Source organism: Lathyrus oleraceus, chromosome 3 (genome assembly GCF_024323335.1).
Source record: "Lathyrus oleraceus cultivar Zhongwan6 chromosome 3, CAAS_Psat_ZW6_1.0, whole genome shotgun sequence".
NCBI lineage: Eukaryota > Viridiplantae > Streptophyta > Magnoliopsida > Fabales > Fabaceae > Lathyrus > Lathyrus oleraceus.
The window spans coordinates 311721294-311742977 of NC_066581.1; the positions used below are offsets into that span (position 1 = coordinate 311721294).

The 21684-nt window shown below is 34.5% G+C and overlaps 1 protein-coding gene across 1 annotated transcript; it reads left to right on the top strand.

Annotated features, from left to right (window-relative positions):
* Nucleotides 1–17507: 17507 nt before the first annotated feature.
* LOC127127344 (uncharacterized) lies at nucleotides 17508–18551 on the top strand. The gene has a single exon (XM_051056503.1). It carries the CDS (start codon nucleotides 17639–17641, stop codon nucleotides 18200–18202), a length of 564 nt encoding a protein of 187 aa, XP_050912460.1. The 5' UTR covers nucleotides 17508–17638; the 3' UTR covers nucleotides 18203–18551.
* The last annotated feature ends 3133 nt before the right edge of the window (nucleotides 18552–21684 follow it).

Here is a 21684-nt window from a genome sequence, read left to right on the forward strand (position 1 = left end):
TGCAGTGTTTGAGCAGTTTTTAGCAACCTTTCTTCTATTCTTTGTGCGTGGATCCCGTCGAGTACGACGGATGCGTAGGGGTGCTAATGTTGGTGTAAGCCCTAGAGGCCAATACTTTTGGTACTTGTATCGAATTATTTATTAATAATAAAAGGCATTTTCTTTATTATGGTTGATTAATAAAGTCCCTGGAATAGATAGTCTGTTTAATGGATTAAGTGTGACTTAATCATGAGAACACATTAAACATAAGGGCACTATTCTTAAAGTATCCGTAGTCGAGCTTTAATGTGAAGTGGGATAACATTAAAGCATTAAGACTATTATGTTTGTAGATTGATGATCACATCTCATGGATCATGGATAAAGAGTTATCAAGTCTTAAACATAGATATGAATATTAGGAGTAATGTTTATACCGGATTGACCCGCTATGAGAATACTATATAGAAAGTTATGCAAAGTGTCATAAGTTATTCTCATGGTGATAATAGTGTATACCACTCTTCGACCTGAAACCACTATGGATCCTAGATGTAGAGTCGAGTGCTTTATTACTGATCCAACGTTATCCGTAACTGGATGACCATAAAGACAGTTGATGGGTACTTCACGAAGCATGCTGAGGGACATGAGTGTCCTAGATGGAATTTGCCAATCCTGCGTAACAGGATAAATGTCTATGGGCCCAATATTGAACTGGACAAGGGTGACACGGTCTATACCTTGTGTTCAATATAGACATAAGGGCAAAGGGGTAATTATACACATAATTATTATCACAGGAGGTTTTGTCAGATCACATGACATTTTCGTGACTTGGGTAGCAGTGATGTGTTGCTAGATACCGCTCACTGTTTATTATGTTAAATGCATGATTTAATATAATTGCCAACGCCGCGAAAACCTATAGGGTCACACACAAAGGACGGATTGATGAGAGATAGAATAATTAAGGAACATCGTAAGGTACGGTGTACTTAAGAAGAATACGAAATATGGTAAAGTACCAAATACTTAAGTGATTTTGGCATATTCTGAGATATGGGCCAAAATGCACTTAAGTGGGCTTTTTGGCTTGAAGCCCACACAAGTGGTTCTATAAATAGAACCCCTTGGGTAGAAGCATTTACACTACAGACAACACAACTGAAGAGTTGGAATTTCGTATCTCTCTCTCTCTCACTCAAAGCCTTCACTCACAAACAGCTAGCACTGCGATTGAAGGAATCCGTTCGTGTGGACTGAGTAGAGACGTTGTCATCGTTCAACGTTCGTGATCGCCCCGTGGATCTGTATCAAAGGTTGATCATTGTCAGAAATCTGCACCAAAGGTTTGAATCTCCACAAGAGGTAACGATTCTATCACTGATCATGCTCATTCGTAAGGATCATTAAAGGAGAAATTTTTATATTCCGCTGCGCCTTGGATGGCAATTCTCCTTCAGTGGTATCAGAGCCACTTACGAAACCATGAATCTGATAACTGTTTTTGTTCTGTAATAATATGATTAAAACAGAATGAATCAAAGGTTAAATTGAGATCGATCAAGTTACATATATGTGATATATGTAACCCTGATGCAAAATACATTATATATGATATAGTGTTCTTGTTTCATTCATTCAAAAACCTCGATGATTGTTTTCCTTTGAGCGATCAATGGTCGTTTGCTTCTTGATCCGACATTTGTATGGTGAAGCAATGACGTGTTGATCAATCATACTGAATTAACAATCGAGACGTGTTTGACGGTCTGAAATTGGTGCATCAGGGTTAGTGACGACACAAGGGTTGTGTTGTTAGAGAGTTATGCGATTGGGGTTTTGATTGCACAAGAGTTGTGCGTCCTAAACACTTTTCCGAACAGTGTTAACCGGTTAACGCGTAAGGTTAACCGGTTAACGTAATACGAAATAATTTTTTTTTAATTTTGGAACAGTGTTAACCGGTTAACGCATATGGTTAACCGGTTAACGGAATGCGAAAATAAAATTTTTGAGATTTCCAAACAGTGTTAACCGGTTAACGCATTTGGTTAACCGGTTAACGCAAGGCAGAAAAGAGTTTTCTAAATGTTTTCAAACAGTGTTAACCGGTTAACGCATATGGTTAACCGGTTAACGCAAGGAAAAATTCACCGGTTCGGCTAGAAAAAGTGCTTTGAAGTATCAAGTGTTGATACGAAAAACGACGTCAATTTTTAAATGAATTGTTCATTAAAATTTTCGAGCGGGGCGCTGCCCCTTAGACCCCGCAAGGGGCGCTGCCCCCTTGACCCCTGTCCGCTGAACCACCGTCCGCTGACCGGGCAGCGGAACACCCGTTCCCGCTGTCCGGGCAGCGGACCCCCGGCTAACTCTGCGTAGTGTGATCGGTTGTCGAAATTTAATTTGATTAATTAAAGGAATTAATAATAATAATAAATTTTTATTATTGTGGTGATCGGTTATGGCCTTAGTTTTCCTTTGTTTTGTTTTGGATTTTAAAATACGACCTGCGTGTCGTGCCTCTCTCTTAATCTCCCAAATGTAACTTCTTTTCTCATCTCACTCCCTCGTATGTAAAACGAGTTTCTTTCATGTAATATAATGATATGAAGAAAGCAAAGAAGTCAGTGCCAAAGGAAGACAACCTTGAAGATCTTGCTTGGAGAAGCTTAGATCGTTATAGGTTAGCTTAGGTTCTCTCATTGGCTTGGGAGAACAATTGCGCTAGGGGCCATAACTGTTTCATTTTGTTTATATGTATGTTGATGCATGTGTATGTATGTTGATGCATGTGAGAGACGGTTTATATGATAAACAAGCCGGTGAGATCAGTAAAATTGCAATTCCCTCAAAACTAAATATTAAGTTTTAAGCTTTCCAAGTTTTAACACTCATCAAGACTAGTAATGGAAATTGTAGGTTTCGCCTACGCGAGGTGCATGATCTATATATTAGTAAGGTGCGATGGGATAATTGTAATATCCAACTGTTAAAACAATGGGTCAAACTTAACTAAACAAATTATAATAAGATTATATATGTTTAGAAGCAAGAGTTGGGAATAATCCATATGATGGATTAGAATAAGGAGTTATTCACCCAATTGAAATTTTCGAGAGTTGTATGAGATACAATTGGAAGGAGTTCCTACCTAAATAACCTAGTTTTGTGTAATCCGCCTACGCGGACTTAGAACGAAGTGAAATATGGATCTCGACCCACTAGAAAATCTTCCAACGGGATTTTCCGAATCAGATGATGAGGGTCATTTGTTTTTGAGTAAAATAGTGGGAGCATGTTTAATTAAAGGCCTAATTAAATATGTCAATGATACTTATATTTTCATTAATCCTTGTGTAGATTACCATGACAACAAACACCTCTAACAACATATTGCGATCAAACCTTGACAAAGAAAAATTGTCTGGGACAAATTTTCTAGATTGGTACCGAGACATGAGGATTGTCCTCAAACATGATAAAGGGAAAGGTAAGGAAGTTGCCAAACCCAAACCCACTAGTGCTGCTTTGAAGCCTAGTGGAAGCATAGAAAAGGAAGGCACCTGCTTCCATGGCGGTAAGACCGCACACTGGAAGAGGAACTGCCCAAAGTACCTGGAAGATAGGAAGAATGGAGTAGAGACTCCAACTTCAGGTATTTTTGTTATTGAAATTAATTTATCTACTTCTGCATCATGGGTATTAGATACTGGATGCGGTTCTCACATTTGTACAAATGTGCAAGAACTAAAAAGGAGTAGAAAATTGGCAAAAGGTGAAGTCGACCTACGAGTTGGTAATGGAGCAAAGGTTGCTGCCTTAGCCGTAGGAACTTATGAATTGACTTTACCTAGTGGTTTAATAATTCAGTTAGAGAACTGTTATTATGTACCAGCAATTAGCAGGAATATTATTTCCGTTTCTTGTTTGGACAAGTTCGGTTTTTCATTCATAATAAAGAACAATTGTTGTTCAATTTATTTGAATGATATATTCTATGCAACTGCACAAATGAACAATGGACTATATGTCATTGATCTTGAAATGCCTATTTATAACATTAATACTAAAAGGATGAAACCTAATGAGTTAAATCCAACTTACCTTTGGCATTGTCGATTAGGCCACATAAATGAGAAACGCATTTCCAAACTCCATAAAGATGGACTGTTGGACTCTTTTGATTATGAATCATATGAGACATGCAGATCTTGTTTAATTGGAAAGATGACAAAGTCTCCATTCACAGGAAAAGGTGAAAGAGCTAATGATCTTTTGGCCCTCATACATACTGATGTATGTGGTCCACTGAACATATCAGCCAGAGGAGGTTTTCAGTACTTCATCACATTCACTGATGATTTCAGTAGATATGGTTATGTGTATTTAATGAAACACAAATCAGAGTCCTTTGAAAAGTTCAAAGAATTCAAGAATGAAGTAGAAAACCAACTAGGTAAGAATATTAAAGCTCTTCGATCAGATCGAGGTGGTGAATATTTAAGCCTAGAGTTTGATGACCATCTGAAAGAGTGTGGGATCCTATCCCAACTCACTCCTCCTGGAACACCTCAATGGAATGGTGTGTCTGAGAGAAGAAATCGAACCCTGTTGGACATGGTCCGATCCATGATGAGTCAAGCCGATCTTCCAAACTCCTTTTGGGGACATGCGCTGTTGACCGCAGCTTACACACTTAACCGTGTTCCATCCAAAAAGGTTGATAAGACACCATATGAGATATGGAGTGGTAAGAGACCACATATGTCTTACATGAAGATTTGGGGTTGCGAAGTTTATGTGAAACGACAAATTTCAACTAAGCTTGAGCCTAAATCTGACCAATGCTTATTTGTGGGATATCCTAAAGAAACAAGAGGATATTACTTCTACAATCCTTCAGAGGGCAAAGTGTTTGTCGCTCGAACTGGAGTTTTCCTAGAAAAGGATTTTATTTCCAAAGGAACCAGTGGGAGGAAAGTAGAGCTTGAAGAAATTCAAGAATCGCAAAGCATTGATACACCTATGGAGGAATTAGAGCAGGAAACACAAGTAGTTGTGGAAGAACAACCTGCTCAAGTAGAACAAGACCAGCGTAGGTCAAGCAGGATACGTCACCTACCTGAAAGATATGGATATCTCATAACAGATCAAGGTGATGTATTACTCATGGATCAAGATGAGCCTGTGACCTACCAAGAGGCCATAACTGGTCCCGAGTCTGAGAAGTGGCTAGAGGCCATGAAATCCGAAATAGATTCCATGTACACGAACCAAGTTTGGAACTTGGTAGAGCCTCCTGTAGGAGTTAATCCTATAGGATGCAAGTGGGTCTTCAAAAAGAAGACTGACATGGATGGTAAGGTACATACCTATAAGGCAAGACTGGTTGCAAAAGGATATAAACAAATTCATGGCGTTGACTATGATGAAACCTTTTCACCAGTTGCAATGCTTAAATCTATTCGAATTTTACTTGCTATCGCTGCATATCATGATTATGAAATATGGCAAATGGATGTCAAAACTGCTTTCCTTAATGGGAATCTTCTTGAGGATGTGTACATGACACAGCCTGAAGGATTTGACATACCAGAAGAAGCCCATAAGATATGTAAGCTACAAAGATCAATCTATGGATTGAAGCAAGCTTCCAGAAGCTGGAATCTTCGTTTTGATGAAACGGTAAAACAATATGGATTCATTAAGAACGAAGATGAGCCTTGTGTCTACAAGAAGGTTAGTGGGAGCATGATCGTGTTCCTGGTATTATATGTAGATGACATATTACTCATTGGAAACGATGTCCCTACCCTGCAACAAGTAAAGACTTGGTTGGGGAAATGCTTTTCTATGAAGGACCTAGGTGAAGCAGCCTATATATTAGGAATCAGAATCTATAGAGATAGATCACAAAAACTGCTTGGCCTAAGTCAGAGTACATACATAGACAAAGTGCTGAGACGCTTTAATATGCATGATTCCAAGAAAGGATTCATACCTATGCAACATGGCCTGTGTCTATCAAAAACACAATCCCCTTCAACTAAAGAAGAAAGGGAACGCATGAATAAGATTCCATATGCATCTGCAATAGGATCTATCATGTATGCCATGTTATGTACTCGACCAGATGTCTCGTATGCTTTAAGTACAACGAGTAGGTACCAATCTGATCCTGGTGATGCCCATTGGGTAGCTGTTAAGAATATCCTTAAGTACTTGAGAAGGACTAAGGAATCATTCTTGATATATGGAGGTCAGGAAGAGTTGGCTGTAATTGGTTACACTGATGCTAGCTTCCAGACAGATAAGGATGACTTTAGATCGCAATCTGGTTATGTGTTTTGCTTGAACGGTGGCGCTGTGAGCTGGAAAAGTTCGAAGCAAGAGACAGTTGCTGACTCTACAACCGAGGCCGAGTATATTGCTGCCTCAAGTGCAGCAAAGGAAGCTGTTTGGATCAGGAAGTTCATTAGTGAACTTGGCATAGTCCCTAGCGTTGTGGATCCCATTGGTCTCTACTGTGATAACAATGGTGCTATCGCACAAGCTAAGGAGCCTAGATCTCACCAACGATCCAAACACATACTTAGGCGTTATCATCTCATTCGAGAGATAATAGATAGAGGAGATGTGAAAATATGTAAAGTACCTACACTAGACAATATAGCTGACCCACTGACAAAGCCTCTTGCGCAGCAGAAGCATGATGGCCATACTAGATCAATGGGTATACGGGGTATGCCTGATTGGCTCTAGTGCTAGTGGGAGATTGTTGGTGTAAGCCCTAGAGGCCAATACTTTTGGTACTTGTATCGAATTATTTATTAATAATAAAAGGCATTTTCTTTATTATGGTTGATTAATAAAGTCCCTGGAATAGATAGTCTGTTTAATGGATTAAGTGTGACTTAATCATGAGAACACATTAAACATAAGGGCACTATTCTTAAAGTATCCGTAGTCGAGCTTTAATGTGAAGTGGGATAACATTAAAGCATTAAGACTATTATGTTTGTAGATTGATGATCACATCTCATGGATCATGGATAAAGAGTTATCAAGTCTTAAACATAGATATGAATATTAGGAGTAATGTTTATACCGGATTGACCCGCTATGAGAATACTATATAGAAAGTTATGCAAAGTGTCATAAGTTATTCTCATGGTGATAATAGTGTATACCACTCTTCGACCTGAAACCACTATGGATCCTAGATGTAGAGTCGAGTGCTTTATTACTGATCCAACGTTATCCGTAACTGGATGACCATAAAGACAGTTGATGGGTACTTCACGAAGCATGCTGAGGGACATGAGTGTCCTAGATGGAATTTGCCAATCCTGCGTAACAGGATAAATGTCTATGGGCCCAATATTGAACTGGACAAGGGTGACACGGTCTATACCTTGTGTTCAATATAGACATAAGGGCAAAGGGGTAATTATACACATAATTATTATCACAGGAGGTTTTGTCAGATCACATGACATTTTCGTGACTTGGGTAACAGTGATGTGTTGCTAGATACCGCTCACTGTTTATTATGTTAAATGCATGATTTAATATAATTGCCAACGCCGCGAAAACCTATAGGGTCACACACAAAGGACGGATTGATGAGAGATAGAATAATTAAGGAACATCGTAAGGTACGGTGTACTTAAGAAGAATACGAAATATGGTAAAGTACCAAATACTTAAGTGATTTTGGCATATTCTGAGATATGGGCCAAAATGCACTTAAGTGGGCTTTTTGGCTTGAAGCCCACACAAGTGGTTCTATAAATAGAACCCCTTGGGTAGAAGCATTTACACTACAGACAACACAACTGAAGAGTTGGAATTTCGTATCTCTCTCTCTCTCACTCAAAGCCTTCACTCACAAACAGCTAGCACTGCGATTGAAGGAATCCGTTCGTGTGGACTGAGTAGAGACGTTGTCATCGTTCAACGTTCGTGATCGCCCCGTGGATCTGTATCAAAGGTTGATCATTGTCAGAAATCTGCACCAAAGGTTTGAATCTCCACAAGAGGTAACGATTCTATCACTGATCATGCTCATTCGTAAGGATCATTAAAGGAGAAATTTTTATATTCCGCTGCGCCTTGGATGGCAATTCTCCTTCAGCTAATACCTTCCCTTCGCATAACCGACTCCCGATCCCATCTCTCTCTGGTCGCGAGACCATGTCTTTTCCAGGTTTACTTCGAGCGTTTCCTTTCCCTCCTTTGGGATAAATAACGCACGGTGGCGGCTTTGTTGTTTCGTTTTCCCGCCGGTTTTTCGCGTAATGCGACAGCTGGCACATAACTCGTATGTGCTGACACATAAACCTGCAGACTTTAAAAATGATCCACATGTATCGACTCATAGCATGCATGTGTTGGCACATAGACCCGTTTTTCACATAAAAACTTGTTTTTAATGCATGAAACCTTTTCTAAATCCTTTCAAAATGTTTTTATGCTTCCTAATGCTGAGATGCACATTAAGACTAAGAGGATATTATCCAATACATATAAGCACTAAAGTATCCTAGTTTTGACATCATATAAAACACATCTAACTCGAAGTTGCACTCACATACTCCCCATTTTTTATGATGGAAAAACTTGAGACGATGTATTTTGTGTCTTCATGAAGAATCCCCTAAATGTATGCAACCCAATTTACTTTTATTTAAAATAAATTTTCCTAAAAGTGTTGTTTTTAAAATATAAAATTAATTTTGTTAATTAAAAAGCTTATAATATTTTTGAGTTTAATATATTAAAATATATAAATAATCGAAAGAAAAACATCATCTCTTCCCTCATACTCCTTCAAACCCTTTTGTCTACTTTCAATTTGCTAATCATGAAACCCAGAACCATGCTTCTTTCAATTTAATTTGTTGACTATGTATGGCCATTGATTTAATCTATTACAAGATGATGAGTTTGCAATTCTGAAAGGAAAATTGGTTAAAAAACTTTCTTTAAAATTTTGATGGTTAGTTTCTTCACTTGTATTGCATAATTACTCTCTTATATTACATGACTCAGTTGGTGCATATGCAAGAAAGACTAGCTGGTCTCTTATTCCAAGGATATGTAAAAAACACCTAATAAATCATGTAAAATTATATAAGTTGGTCACCATTACTGTTGCAAAGAGCATGATGTGATTTTTTTTAGGTATTTGATATTTGATATCTTAGAAATAGTATTTTGGATGCAAAAATGATTGGTATTATGTAAGTTGGATGACAACTGAATTTGAACATAAGTATTTTAAAATATTATTTACAATTTAGAATAAATAAGTTCTTATAAACTACACTTTGATTGGATTCTCCCAAGAGACTATGGAGATTTAAATCTCGGTGGCACCATTATACCTAAAAAAAAAAAGACAAATTTTTGCTTAGTTAAATTTGTTGGAGTTTTTATTTAGGAAATTGCGAATATGATACTTAATTCTTCTAATAACCGAATAATATATCTATGTTGTTGTACAATTTTACAAAATAAAACGCACTTTTAAATTTATTATATTTTATCAAATTTTACAATCAAATAAAGAATTGATTTTATATAATTAGTTTTTAAATAAAACATTAGAAATATGTTGGTTCTGCATAAATGATAAATTTAATTTTATCATGATTTTTATGGTATAGAATTTATTGTTAGTTATTTTAAATATTTCATTATTTTGAGAAGATATATTTTCTTTTAAACAAATGTGAGAGTAATAGTTAAAGTCAGACACCTCATAAAGATCACACTTTGTCTTCTCTTTACCTTCTAGTTTTTAATTATTTATTAAAAATTTATTTTTTTAAATTATTGTTCGGTTATATGAACCTTTTTGAAACAAATTAAAAACATATTTATTATCTTATAAAATTATTAGGATTTCATTTTGTAGTTTTTTTTTCATTTTCCTGACAAACCTTTGGGTGAAAGACAAGGATGATTAAATAAGATTATATGTATTTTTTAAAAATATTATTTTACTGCCCACGATTTAAAAATCGAAGTAACAAAATTGCAGCTTAAATTTAAATTTAGAAACGTAGCTTAAATGTACTGCAACGGTTTAACAGTAGCAATATATAAATTGCACTATAAAATATTTCTCTAAATCGCGGTTTATTCACATATTTTAGGCGATGCTTTTATATTAACGTGGACTAAAACTTAAAAACCGTGTTTTATGGATATATAAGCAATAACCGTTTACTCCAAGTCTGAAAAACCGTTGTTTAAACCTTTTGACAACGGTTTTTCTTACTTTAGGCCGTTGATTTCTGTTGTTGCCTAGAGTCATTTTTGTTGTAGTGGTATTTGCTGTTGTTGAAGGGAAAACAAAAGATAACTGGACATAATTCTTGGAACTTATGGTTGATAGTCTTGGAGGTAGGAATGGGTGTATTTCCTACACTTTCATTTCTGATCAATAAAAGGTATGTTGTATTGTAATTTTGTATTCATTCATTTTATTTATGTTGCATTGTAATTTTATTCATGTGTTTATGTTGTATCGAATGATTTATTACCTGTTATAGATGAGCTTCCACTTGGTGTTAAAGAGTGGTTTTGTGTGAGTCACTTGTATATTAACTTTAGGAAAAAGTTTTCTGAAAAACTGTTGAAAGAAGTCATATGGAAGGTTGCAAAATCAACTTACCCACAAGTATGGGAAAGAGAGATTAATGCAATAAGAGTGGTGAGTGAAGAGGCTTATATACACATGATGAAGAGCCTACCCATGTTTTGGAGTAAATCCCAGTTTAGTACACATAGAAAATGTGACTCGGTGTTTAACAATATGTCTGAAGCATTTAACATTATGATTCTTGATTCAAGGGCTAACATTAAGTGATGGGGGGTGTTTTACCCAACATTAAAAGGAATATTGAGAGAACACGTACATAGACAAATTTTTGGATTGTAAGACAATTATCCAATGCACTTTCCTTCATTAGTTAATTTTGACTTAGGGGGTCATGTAATCTGATTCATTGTAATATGTTGTAGTATGTCACCTGAACACATATTTGAGGTCATGAATATTGAAATTCCATGAGAAATATTTTCAGTGAACTTGAAGGAAAATGTATGCTCATTCAGAAAATGGGAGCTCACATCCCTCCCATGTGTTCATGCAATAACATCAATGAAAAGTGGGAACCTTAAGGTAGATGGCTACATCCCTGAAATATACAAGAAATTAAGATATTAGGTTAGCATAGAGTATCTAGATGATCAATCACCAAAGTTCACAAAAATTCCAGGTAGACCAAAGAAGAAAAAAAATCTTGCAAATGGATAAATAGATGGATCTGATCGTAAAATGAGAAGGAATGTATTAATTGTAAGATATTGTATGTGCAAGAAGATAGATCACAACAAGTCAAGTTGTAAGATGACACCAACTCAAGCAGGTTAACACTCTGAAGGAAGTCAACCAACACAGCTAAATAAACAAACTAAAGTTGCTCATCAAAGACAAGAAGGTCAACAAACTCAAGATGCTCAACAAAGTCAAGCAAGTCGACAAACTCAAGTTCCTCAACAAATTCATGCAAGTTAGCATACTCAATAACGTCAACAATCCAAAGCATGTCACCAATTCGAAGGAAGTCAAAGAAGAGCAAAGAAGCTGAATATTAGAAGTGCACCAACAACGTGTGTATCCTTATATTCCACTACAAGATTAAGTGAAACAAGGAATATAGTTGAACCAACTACAAGGAAGATAACTCCAACAAAGAGGACTACCCCTAAAAAAAGGCAATTTATTTTATTTATATTTAATGTTGTGTGGATTATGCATGTTGGAACAAACATTTTGCTTAAGTAGGTTGTTTTGTATGTCTGTTATGAACAAAGTTATGTGCTTTTTGAATGTTAACGAATAAGTTCTTTTTGTGATCTAAATGTTTAGTATAACTGGTATAACTTGTATAAAAGGAATAAACTAGACTGGTATAACTTGTATGCATGGTATAAACACAAACTCTAAAACTTCTCAAACATGAACTTGTATTACTAGTATAAACTTAAACTGTAAAACTGATATGCATAGACTGGTATAAACTAGCATTGTATAACTAGTATGCATATCATGATATATCTGGCATGCATAGCCTAGTATAAACAGGTATACATGTATGCACATCCGGCTATAACTAGCATTCATATCCTGGTATAAACTAGTATAACAAATATGTACTGACTGACATAAACATATCCTAATATAACATGGATCGGTGTACATAAAAAACATGGCATAAACATAGTCGAATTGGCATAAATTGGTATACATGAAAAACAGGGTATAAACATGAAAAAACAGGGTACAACTTTTCATACAATTGCTTCAAATGTAACATTACAATTGCTATAAAAGTAACATTACAACGAAAAACCAAAAGATACATTTCATCTCTTACAAGTTTAAGTTTATGACAACTTGAGCAATAAACAAGTCAAAACAACAAAAAACAATGTCTTCTAAATTTTCTTCAACTTCATATTGTTCTACAAACCACTTCAAATGCCAAAAATTCTTGCTTTTGTGCCTCAATTATGGCTTTTTGTTTTTCAATAGTATGAGCATGCTCCTGATTTGCTTTTATTAACAATTCCATCCTCCTTTTTTGTTTCATCGTAAAGTGATCCTTCTCATCTTCCACATCTTCATAAAACCACTAAAAGAACCTACACTCAGTTTGGATATAGGCCTATGTATATTAACAAACACATTTGTTAACCCAAATTTTTTGAGTAGCAAGAATGATTTAAAGTATGGATACAAGTTTATCCTTAAAATGGGGACATCCCCATAATTTCTTTTAATAATTATTAACTATTGTTTCCCCGCGAAGCACAACAATGTCTCAACGATGACAACTAGCTCTCCATCGCATCTTGGAACTTGAGTACACCTTTGACTCAAAACTTCCAGGACTCTTCCCTTTTGCTATAGATGATCAACGCCTATAACTCATTGTTTCCTTCAATTCAATATATAAATTTATGAATTTGAGCTATGGGGATGATATTTATTGAGCTTTATGCCCTAAATAAATTTAGGGTTTAAACCTGCAAACAAATTAGAAAATAAAAAGACCAAACAAAAAAGGTGATGAATATGTTCCCAAGTAGGATGCCTCACGTGCATAAATAGACAATGTTAGTGAGAATAAATGAAAAGAGATATATGACATTGTTTGAATATTTAAGGGATTAAATTGGTGTTTTTAAAAAATTAAGAGAACAAAATGGACCCTTGAGGTATAAATACATGACTAAAAAAGGTATTTAGCCTATTACTTAATATAATATTTTTGTAATGTTTATGCAGGTGAGATGTTGACCAATTCAAGATAGAGAATACTTTGGATGTCATATATATATATATATATATATATATATATATATATATATATATATATATATATATAGAGAGAGAGAGAGAGAGAGATAACATCACTGGTATTTTCATCTTCTTTATCAATGACTCATAAACCTAATAACCCTACCCCAAAAAATCTTGACGTCTCTCTTCATGTCAGAAACCAGTATCTTGATGAACTCATCAACCACAACCTTGAAACAACCATGAAGACTACAACTAAATCATCTATATGTTGTTGGGTTGGCTAGAAAGCAACCATCAAAACTTCTTCACACAATTGGGTCAGTTTGGTGGAAGTATTTATGAAAGAGTGAAAGTTAAGTTTGCAACACTCACCTCTCTTATGACTCAACAATTTACTGCCATGATAACATCTTCCTCACATAATTGAGTTTCTGCAGATATATCTTCTTCACATATGACTCATACTAGCCCTAAAAATGTTTTCATCATCACCTATTTCCAACTTATACATATATTCATATCCACTTCCTTTTCCCACACAAAAGAAAGAATACCCATTATTCACTTCTCCACTCCATAACTACAACCCCCATTTCTTTTTCCCAAGCCTCACATGCATTATACTCTACACAACGAACTTTTACAATTGTCCCACCCACCTCATTTCAACCATATTACACTCAACAAAATCACTTATTGTTTGACCCAAACTGGTCTTAGGCTCAATTGTTTGTTGTGGGTAGGTGACTAGGGGTGCACAAGCGGTAGCCCCTAATTAATCAAAAAATAAAAAGGAATTATAGATGCTCTATAGTCGTAGAGTTATGCACCGTTGGTTGAACTGTGTTAACAAAGACCGACTGTGTTCGTTGTCTTTTACTTTCATTTCTCTTTAGTCTTCTATACTCATTATTGTTAAAACAAGAGTTTTGATATTCATATTTTATCATCAATGGAATTTGAACTTTTCCCTCTAAAACATTGAAATATGTATTTAAACATTCATCAAACTCTTAACAAATGTTAAGTTTAGAATTATATATGTAAAACCCTTAACTTTACGTGTAATCCTTTGTAATAAAAAAAAATTGTAGAGAGTCCATGCTACAATTGTATCCTGTTGAATTCTATGGAAGAGTTTAATTATATCCAAATAATTCTATATGATACGTTCAAAATTAAGAATTTAGGCCAATTCAAATACTTTTTTTTTGACATTGAAGTTGCACATTCCAAACAAAGAATTTCGTTGTATCAATGAAATATTGCTTAGACATTTTATCTAATGCATATCTATACCAACTTATACACCCTCTTATCCTTCTTCAAATTACACCATGATGATAATAAACCAACCGAGGTTATTCCATCTTGCATAAGATTAACTAGAAGATTCATCTATCTCACCACAATCAAACTTGATATTACCTCCATGAATAAACTATTGAGCCAATCTCTATCTAATCCTACCAATGCCATTTTAATTATGCCACAAGAGTTTTAAGATATCCCAAGAAATGTCTAGTTAATGGTTTATTCTTTACTTGAGATTCACTAATTCATTTGTAAGACTTTGCCATGCTGATTGTAACTCTCTTATTCATCAATGAAGTTAGTAACTACCTTCATTCACTTTCTTTAGTTCACAAGAGTTATAAATTCATTAAAGTGATTATCCCATGAGTCTTTCTTCATAAGATCAATGTAATAATCTTGTAATGCATATTCTTGGTTGTTCAACAATATTTAAACAATTTTTTCATGCAATGATAAGGAAATAGATTAATTCTTTTTTGCTAAAAATAGAAAACTTAAGGAAAGGATCACTTGAAACGAAGGTTTCATAACTTCTTATACAAGTTATATAACTATAAAACCTCAAGTTTATAGCTTTGTGGTTATGAGTTATGACATGATTCACAAAAAAATTATCCACATATACATAGATATTTCTAATAATGGTATCATGTCCAAACACAAAGTGCCACGAACTTACCTTAAGTAACACTCAGAGACAATGACTACAATCCACTCAAATTTAATTTCATATCATAAATGATGGAGATGGACCACACAATTGTCCACAGTTAGGTGATCTTTATTTTTTTTCTTTCCAATTCATTTAACTTCAGTTGCATCCATCAATTAAATCAACCTACTATATTTAATTAACAATGGCCTAGCTAATATTATTCAATTCATAAACACATATGGCCAATTTTCTGTCTTCATAAATGGCGTAAATTCATGGAAGGTGCATGTGAAGGGCCCGTAACACAAGAAAATTCTTGATTTTATTTTATTTATTACAATACAATAAGAATTGAAGAGTATCCCTTATTAATGTGGCATGTTAGGTACCCTATGAAGTGAGTATTTTCAAGTTTGACTCTTTTATAGCCCTTAAATTTAGCATGTTAGTTGGGTAGATCATGCTGTTAGATCAAGCAACTCATGTGAGAAAATGTATAAGTCTACGTAAATTCAAATATTTTAAGGAAACTTCTCATATATGGACTCAATTTTAAGAAGGATAGTTTAGTCCCTTCGATTAATCTGATTGACCACTTTTGCGTAGGTCAAAACTCAAATGTTTTGGACAGGAACTAGGTCCAATCCATTTGAAACTAAGTGTCTCATATATGAAAGTGATGAGATGAATCAAGGAAAAGACACGTCCTAGAGTTAATGTTATTCGAGTTGGGCGATTTTTGAAAATCATTAGTTATATAAAATATATAAGATTCTTGAACATTTATTTCTCAAGAGTGTTGTCTCAAAAAAAAAAGTTCTAAAGCATGTACACATTATTCTAGACTTTAATCTTTGCACTCACGTCTTTCTACTTATTTCATTATCAAAGTGTTTGCAGATACACTTCTCCTATTGTCGGAAACAACTGACAATGGTTGTCGTTAATTCATCATCACTTGGATCTTCTAGATTCCTCGTAATCAAAATTAGAGACTTTATTTAACAAATTTGAATTCAATTTTATTTTGACTAATGTAACATCACAGTACTCATGACCTATATTGACTTGATCGTCAAAATATTTGCAGATACATCTATCTCCGCCATGAATAACCGACGATAATTGTCTTCAAGAAGTTCATTGTCACTCAAATCTTCTTAATCCCTTATGATCAAAACCCGAGAACTTATTTAACTTATAAAAGTTCAGTTCTATTTAAACTAATGCAAAATGGTAGGGGGTGTACACGGATTATGTTGGATCGGGTTTGTCCTAACCCGTTACCCAACCTGTTCAAAGTTCAATGGGTTGGGTTCTTCGTCCAATTTGTAATGTCATTATCAAAACCAATCTGAACCGATCCGTTCATTTATGGATTGAGTTGCGGGTTGTGTTTCAAATATAAAAAAGTTTATGATTCTTTTTATCGATTTAAAAAAATGTAACACAACTCGATACAATCATACTCATTTATAACACTCAAATTCGATGAAACACATCATATAATATATAATAAAATTCATCAACATGACATAACACTTGATAATAGTATTCAACTAGACACATTATTTTCATAAAATCATAAATTGGAAGTGATACAAAAGAAAATAAGAAACAATATTTATTCTTAGAATTACGTAAGTCCATTGGTTAGTAGTATTATTAGTGGAGAATAATATATATATACTTTTTTAAAAGTATGATTATTATTGAGATATTAATTTTATACTTTTATTCAAACTAGAAACTACTAAAACCACATAAATGGTTAGATCAACGGATTCGTGCCTTGCAAAACTCAAACTCACATATTCGAACAAAACATATATAAGTTGTTATGAGTTGAGTTGGATATATCCCATAAATGAATAAATTTGTATAATTTATGAGTTGATTCGGTTTGGATCAATAGATTCGTGAGTCGACTCATGCCTATAAACACCCCTAAAATGTGGTACATGAGATTCTTTGAAATTAGAGGTTAAATTTCTTTTGATATTTTCATTAAATTTTTAGGTAGCACTTTAAGGTCATAAACAGTGTTATACTAATACCAATACCTTTCAATAATAGAGCTGCATGTGTTTCATATTACTTAATATTTAAATTATCCACAACTAATTAAAAGATATACATGCAACAATGCTGACTTCATTGAACATGACACTCAAAACCATTATTTAAATATAAACAAAAACAAACTCCAAATCTCTATATCACACATCTTTTCTCATCTCACCCCATTTCACACATTAACATTCATTCAATCTCACTCAACAAGCTCAAACATGTTCACTTCCAAATCTGATCAAACCCAAAAAACAATCCTCCAAATCAAACAAGATGACAAGTTTTTCTGCAGACTTCTTACAAAAGAAAGTTCCATTTCCAACCCATCTTTTAGAATAGCTCTAACTGTACCTTTTGTCTGGGAATCTCAACCTGGCACACCTAAACACTCTCTCTCTCAACAATCTCTTCCTCCTCTCACTCCTCCACCTTCTTATTATTCATGCAAACCATTACCTGTTAAGACTAACTTCAGATCCAATCTTCTTCTAGCACTTTTCCCAAAACTAAATCTTAAAAAAACCATTAAGTCTTCTTCATCATCATTTTCACCTTCTAATTCTTCATCTTCTTCTTCGTCTTCTTCTTCATCCAACTCATCTAAAGTTGTTCCTCTAAGGAAAATTGGAACAAAGAAACGTTTCTTAAGCTGTGGTTCATCTTTTGATTTTAGAGGAGAACAAGAACATGTCGCTTCACCTACTTCAATACTATGTTTTGGTCTTCCTCGTTCAACTAGCACTAAGGTTAATAGTGGATTCCTAGGATTCTCCAAAAGGTAATCTTTAAGGTTGTTCTGTAATCTAAGTAACCTAAGTGCATGTTTGGATTCGCGGTGAATTTAGATTTTGTTGAAGTTTTAAAGTGTATTATTTGTCAAAATCGCGCGTTAATAGACCGTGATTCTGTCAGACTCGTCGTCAATACAAATATGCATTTAATTAGAGTTGTAATTAATCTCTTTGATTTACTCTTGATGTTTAAAGGGTAACCAAATTTTCTAGGATAGTGTTGGTTTTTGAGTTTGTTTCTTATCAAATAATGGGTTTGATTAATTATAATGTGTATTAATTGTGATGTTTTATGATGTTTAATCTTTAAACAATCATACATAGCTTATGTATGGTCTTTGAATTTTGTGCAAAAACCTTAATTTCTAGCAAGAAATCATGTTGTTGTATCTTCGGTTTTTTATTTTATGAGTTTTGTTGTTGTGACAATGGATTCATCATAATTGTGGAGATTAAGAACACATTAGTCAAACATCATATATTATTTCTATTTAAATTGTTGGTGTTATATAGGTTTTGAATATTGTTAATTTTAGCTTAAATTAATTTAAGTTTGAACTAAAGTGATTTACATTTGAAAACTTTAATCCTTTAAGTTTGCAATAAATTTTATACACCAAAGCAAATTCATTTGTTTTAAACACTGTAGTTCATGGTATACTTCACATAGAAAATTGAACTAAATCGAATTATAGTAAAAAATCGTTCAAACTGAATCGAGTCAAATCATTTTAATTAACTTAAAACCAAATCAAATTTATTGATTTCATAAACCGGTTCAAAATTCTAAATTATATCAAACTGTTAGAAAATAATTTTCTCAAATAGAACGATTGGTTAAAACATCAAACTGAACTTTTTTAATAAAAGGTTTCAAATTTTATTTTATCATTTATCATTTTTAATTTCAATTCAATTCAGTTTATTTGTCATTTGATTCAAACTAAACATAAACATAATAATTCGATTATTTTAACTTCAATTTAATTTAATTCTTAATTCAGTTCACTTCGGCACAAGACCTGATTTGAATGTGTAACTTGTATTCTCATTATTTTTATTCTTTCTTTATCTTCTCACCATTCATACAATTTGTGACATACTATAGACCAACTCAACAGAAACTTCTTAGACTTTCCTATAGACGCATTAATGGAGCTAAGCACTACTAGCTATCCCTTTACATAATTGAAGAGGCAGAAGAAAAATATCATTCGACCATATTTGACAAAGTACTGTATTTTTCCTAAATAAGGCCAATTTTAGTGTCCTTTGTCACACTATTTATCAATCAACAACACATCATTCATTGCAAATTGCACAAATATGTCAAAGTTACTCTCATGCTATAATAGTTTGGTGTGAAAGGTTGACACATGGTTGTTGTTGTGTTGTGTCGTGTAGGTAAAGTACCCTATGAGTTTGAGGGTTACCTTTTACTGTTTAAACATTTCTCGTGTGTCACGGATTAAGATACTACAAAATACTAAATAATAGTACTAGGAATAGTGTTGTTTTTACACCGTTTTTATCATTAATCAAAGCAAATACTACTCGACAATGTACCTCCAAACATTATTGATTGCTTGATGTATGAGTGGATTGTATTTTTTTGAATTTTTTTTATTAGAAATTATAAAAATAATAGTTATAAATAGATTCTTTCTAATGAGCACGGATCCTCTCATGGCATCTATGCTGCTATGCTGCTAATCTATGCTGCTAATCCGGAGACTAATTTTTTTTTTAAAAATAAAATAATAAAAATATAAATATTGTCTTTAAGAAAAGTGAATGATGGAGATTGTGACGGCACTATGAACATGACAGAAGTTGTTGAAGAGGATCCATATCCCTTTCGAACATGGATAGTATCCTATCAAATATCTTTTGTCATCGATGTTGCTGTTAATTTGTGTCTAGGATTGAGAAGGGACATTCTCTAAATTTATCACAAAAATATTTCAAAATACAGAGTTTCTCATCCTCGTGAACTTGGTTTAACCTCACAGAAAGCACCACCAAAAAAGGGCTTCAAGGTTCACACTGTTGCCAAAGGTTTCGTCGGCTGAGAAAGTTCTGCCTCCTTCTAGAAGAAATACGACAGGTATGTGCTGACTACGAACGTAATATTCTCAAGCCACTCCAAAGCCATGTAGAGAGGACCATAGGCTAGAATTATTTTCTCTAGTAGTGACGCCATCAGAGTCTATCCTCGTGACAACGACCATATGGTCATCATTATGCAATACGATAAATGGGATATCAAGAGAGTGTTGATAGATTCAGGAAGCTCGACTGACATCTTATTTAGGAGCACCTTCCAAAAGCTCTAACTCGATCCCAGAAGCATTAAGAAGTTCTAGGGCTCACTAGTAGGTTTGTTAGGAGATCTTGTGCAAGTAAGGGGTCACATAACCCTGAAAATGCTTTGCGGTGCAGTAGCAGAATCCGAGGAAATCAAAGTCAATTACCTTGTGGTGGACGCCTTATCTCCCTATAATTGTTGGTGCAAAGGTAGAATGAATGATGAACGGAAATATTCTATTAAGAGAATGACGGCTACAAAATATGATAAAAGTTACAATGATTGTCACCCTATTTATAAGCTAAAACTAGGGTTACTAGAATAGGATAAAATACTAAAATACCCTCTAACAAACTTAGGGGCTAAGAAAATAGTACAACTAATAAATATGAATTACTTCTAATACCATCCCTTAATTCATATTCCATCAAAACTTGTAACACCAATTCCATCCCTTAATCTGAGAAATTGATCAGTCTTGATAGCTTTCGTCAGAACATCTGCCAACTGTTTCTGAGTGTTGTAGTGTACAACTTCTAACACTCCCCTCTGAACTTGATGTCTCAGAAAATGATACTTGGTCTCAATGTGCTTGCTTCTCCCATGCAACACTGGGTTTCTGGCAAGATTGATTGCAGACTTGTTGTCAATCATCAGCTTCAGAGGTTTGTTTACTTTAATCTTCAGATCCTGCAATAGATTCAGAATCCACACAGCTTGGCATGCAGTAACAGCACCTGCAATGTATTCAGCTTCACAAGTTGACAACGCCACAACAGGTTGCTTCTTGGAACACCAAGAAATGGGACCTCCCAGAAATTTGAATAAGTATCCAGACGTACTTCTTCTGTCAACTCTATCTCCACACCAATCAGAATCTGAATAACTCAGAACTTCTGACTCATCCTTTCTTCCAGAAGGAAATAATACTCCATACACTACGCCAAATAAGGGAAAAGAGGGCGCTTATTTTGGCCTATAACAGCGCTTTTAAGCGCCCTCTAATCTGGCGCTGGCATAGGTAAAGACAGCGCTTTGTTTTCCTGGAGAAAGCGCTGTCTAAAGGCCCACATTATAGTGCGCTTTATGAAAAAAGCGCCCTCTGGAGTGGTCCATAAAGGGACACCTTAGAGGGCGCTTTCTGGAAAAAGCGCCCTCTAAAGTT

Excerpts from the sequence above, each read along its gene's own strand:
- LOC127127344 (XM_051056503.1), top strand. The coding sequence starts at position 17,639 with ATGTTCACTTCCAAATCTGATCAAACCCAAAAAACAATCCTCCAAATC.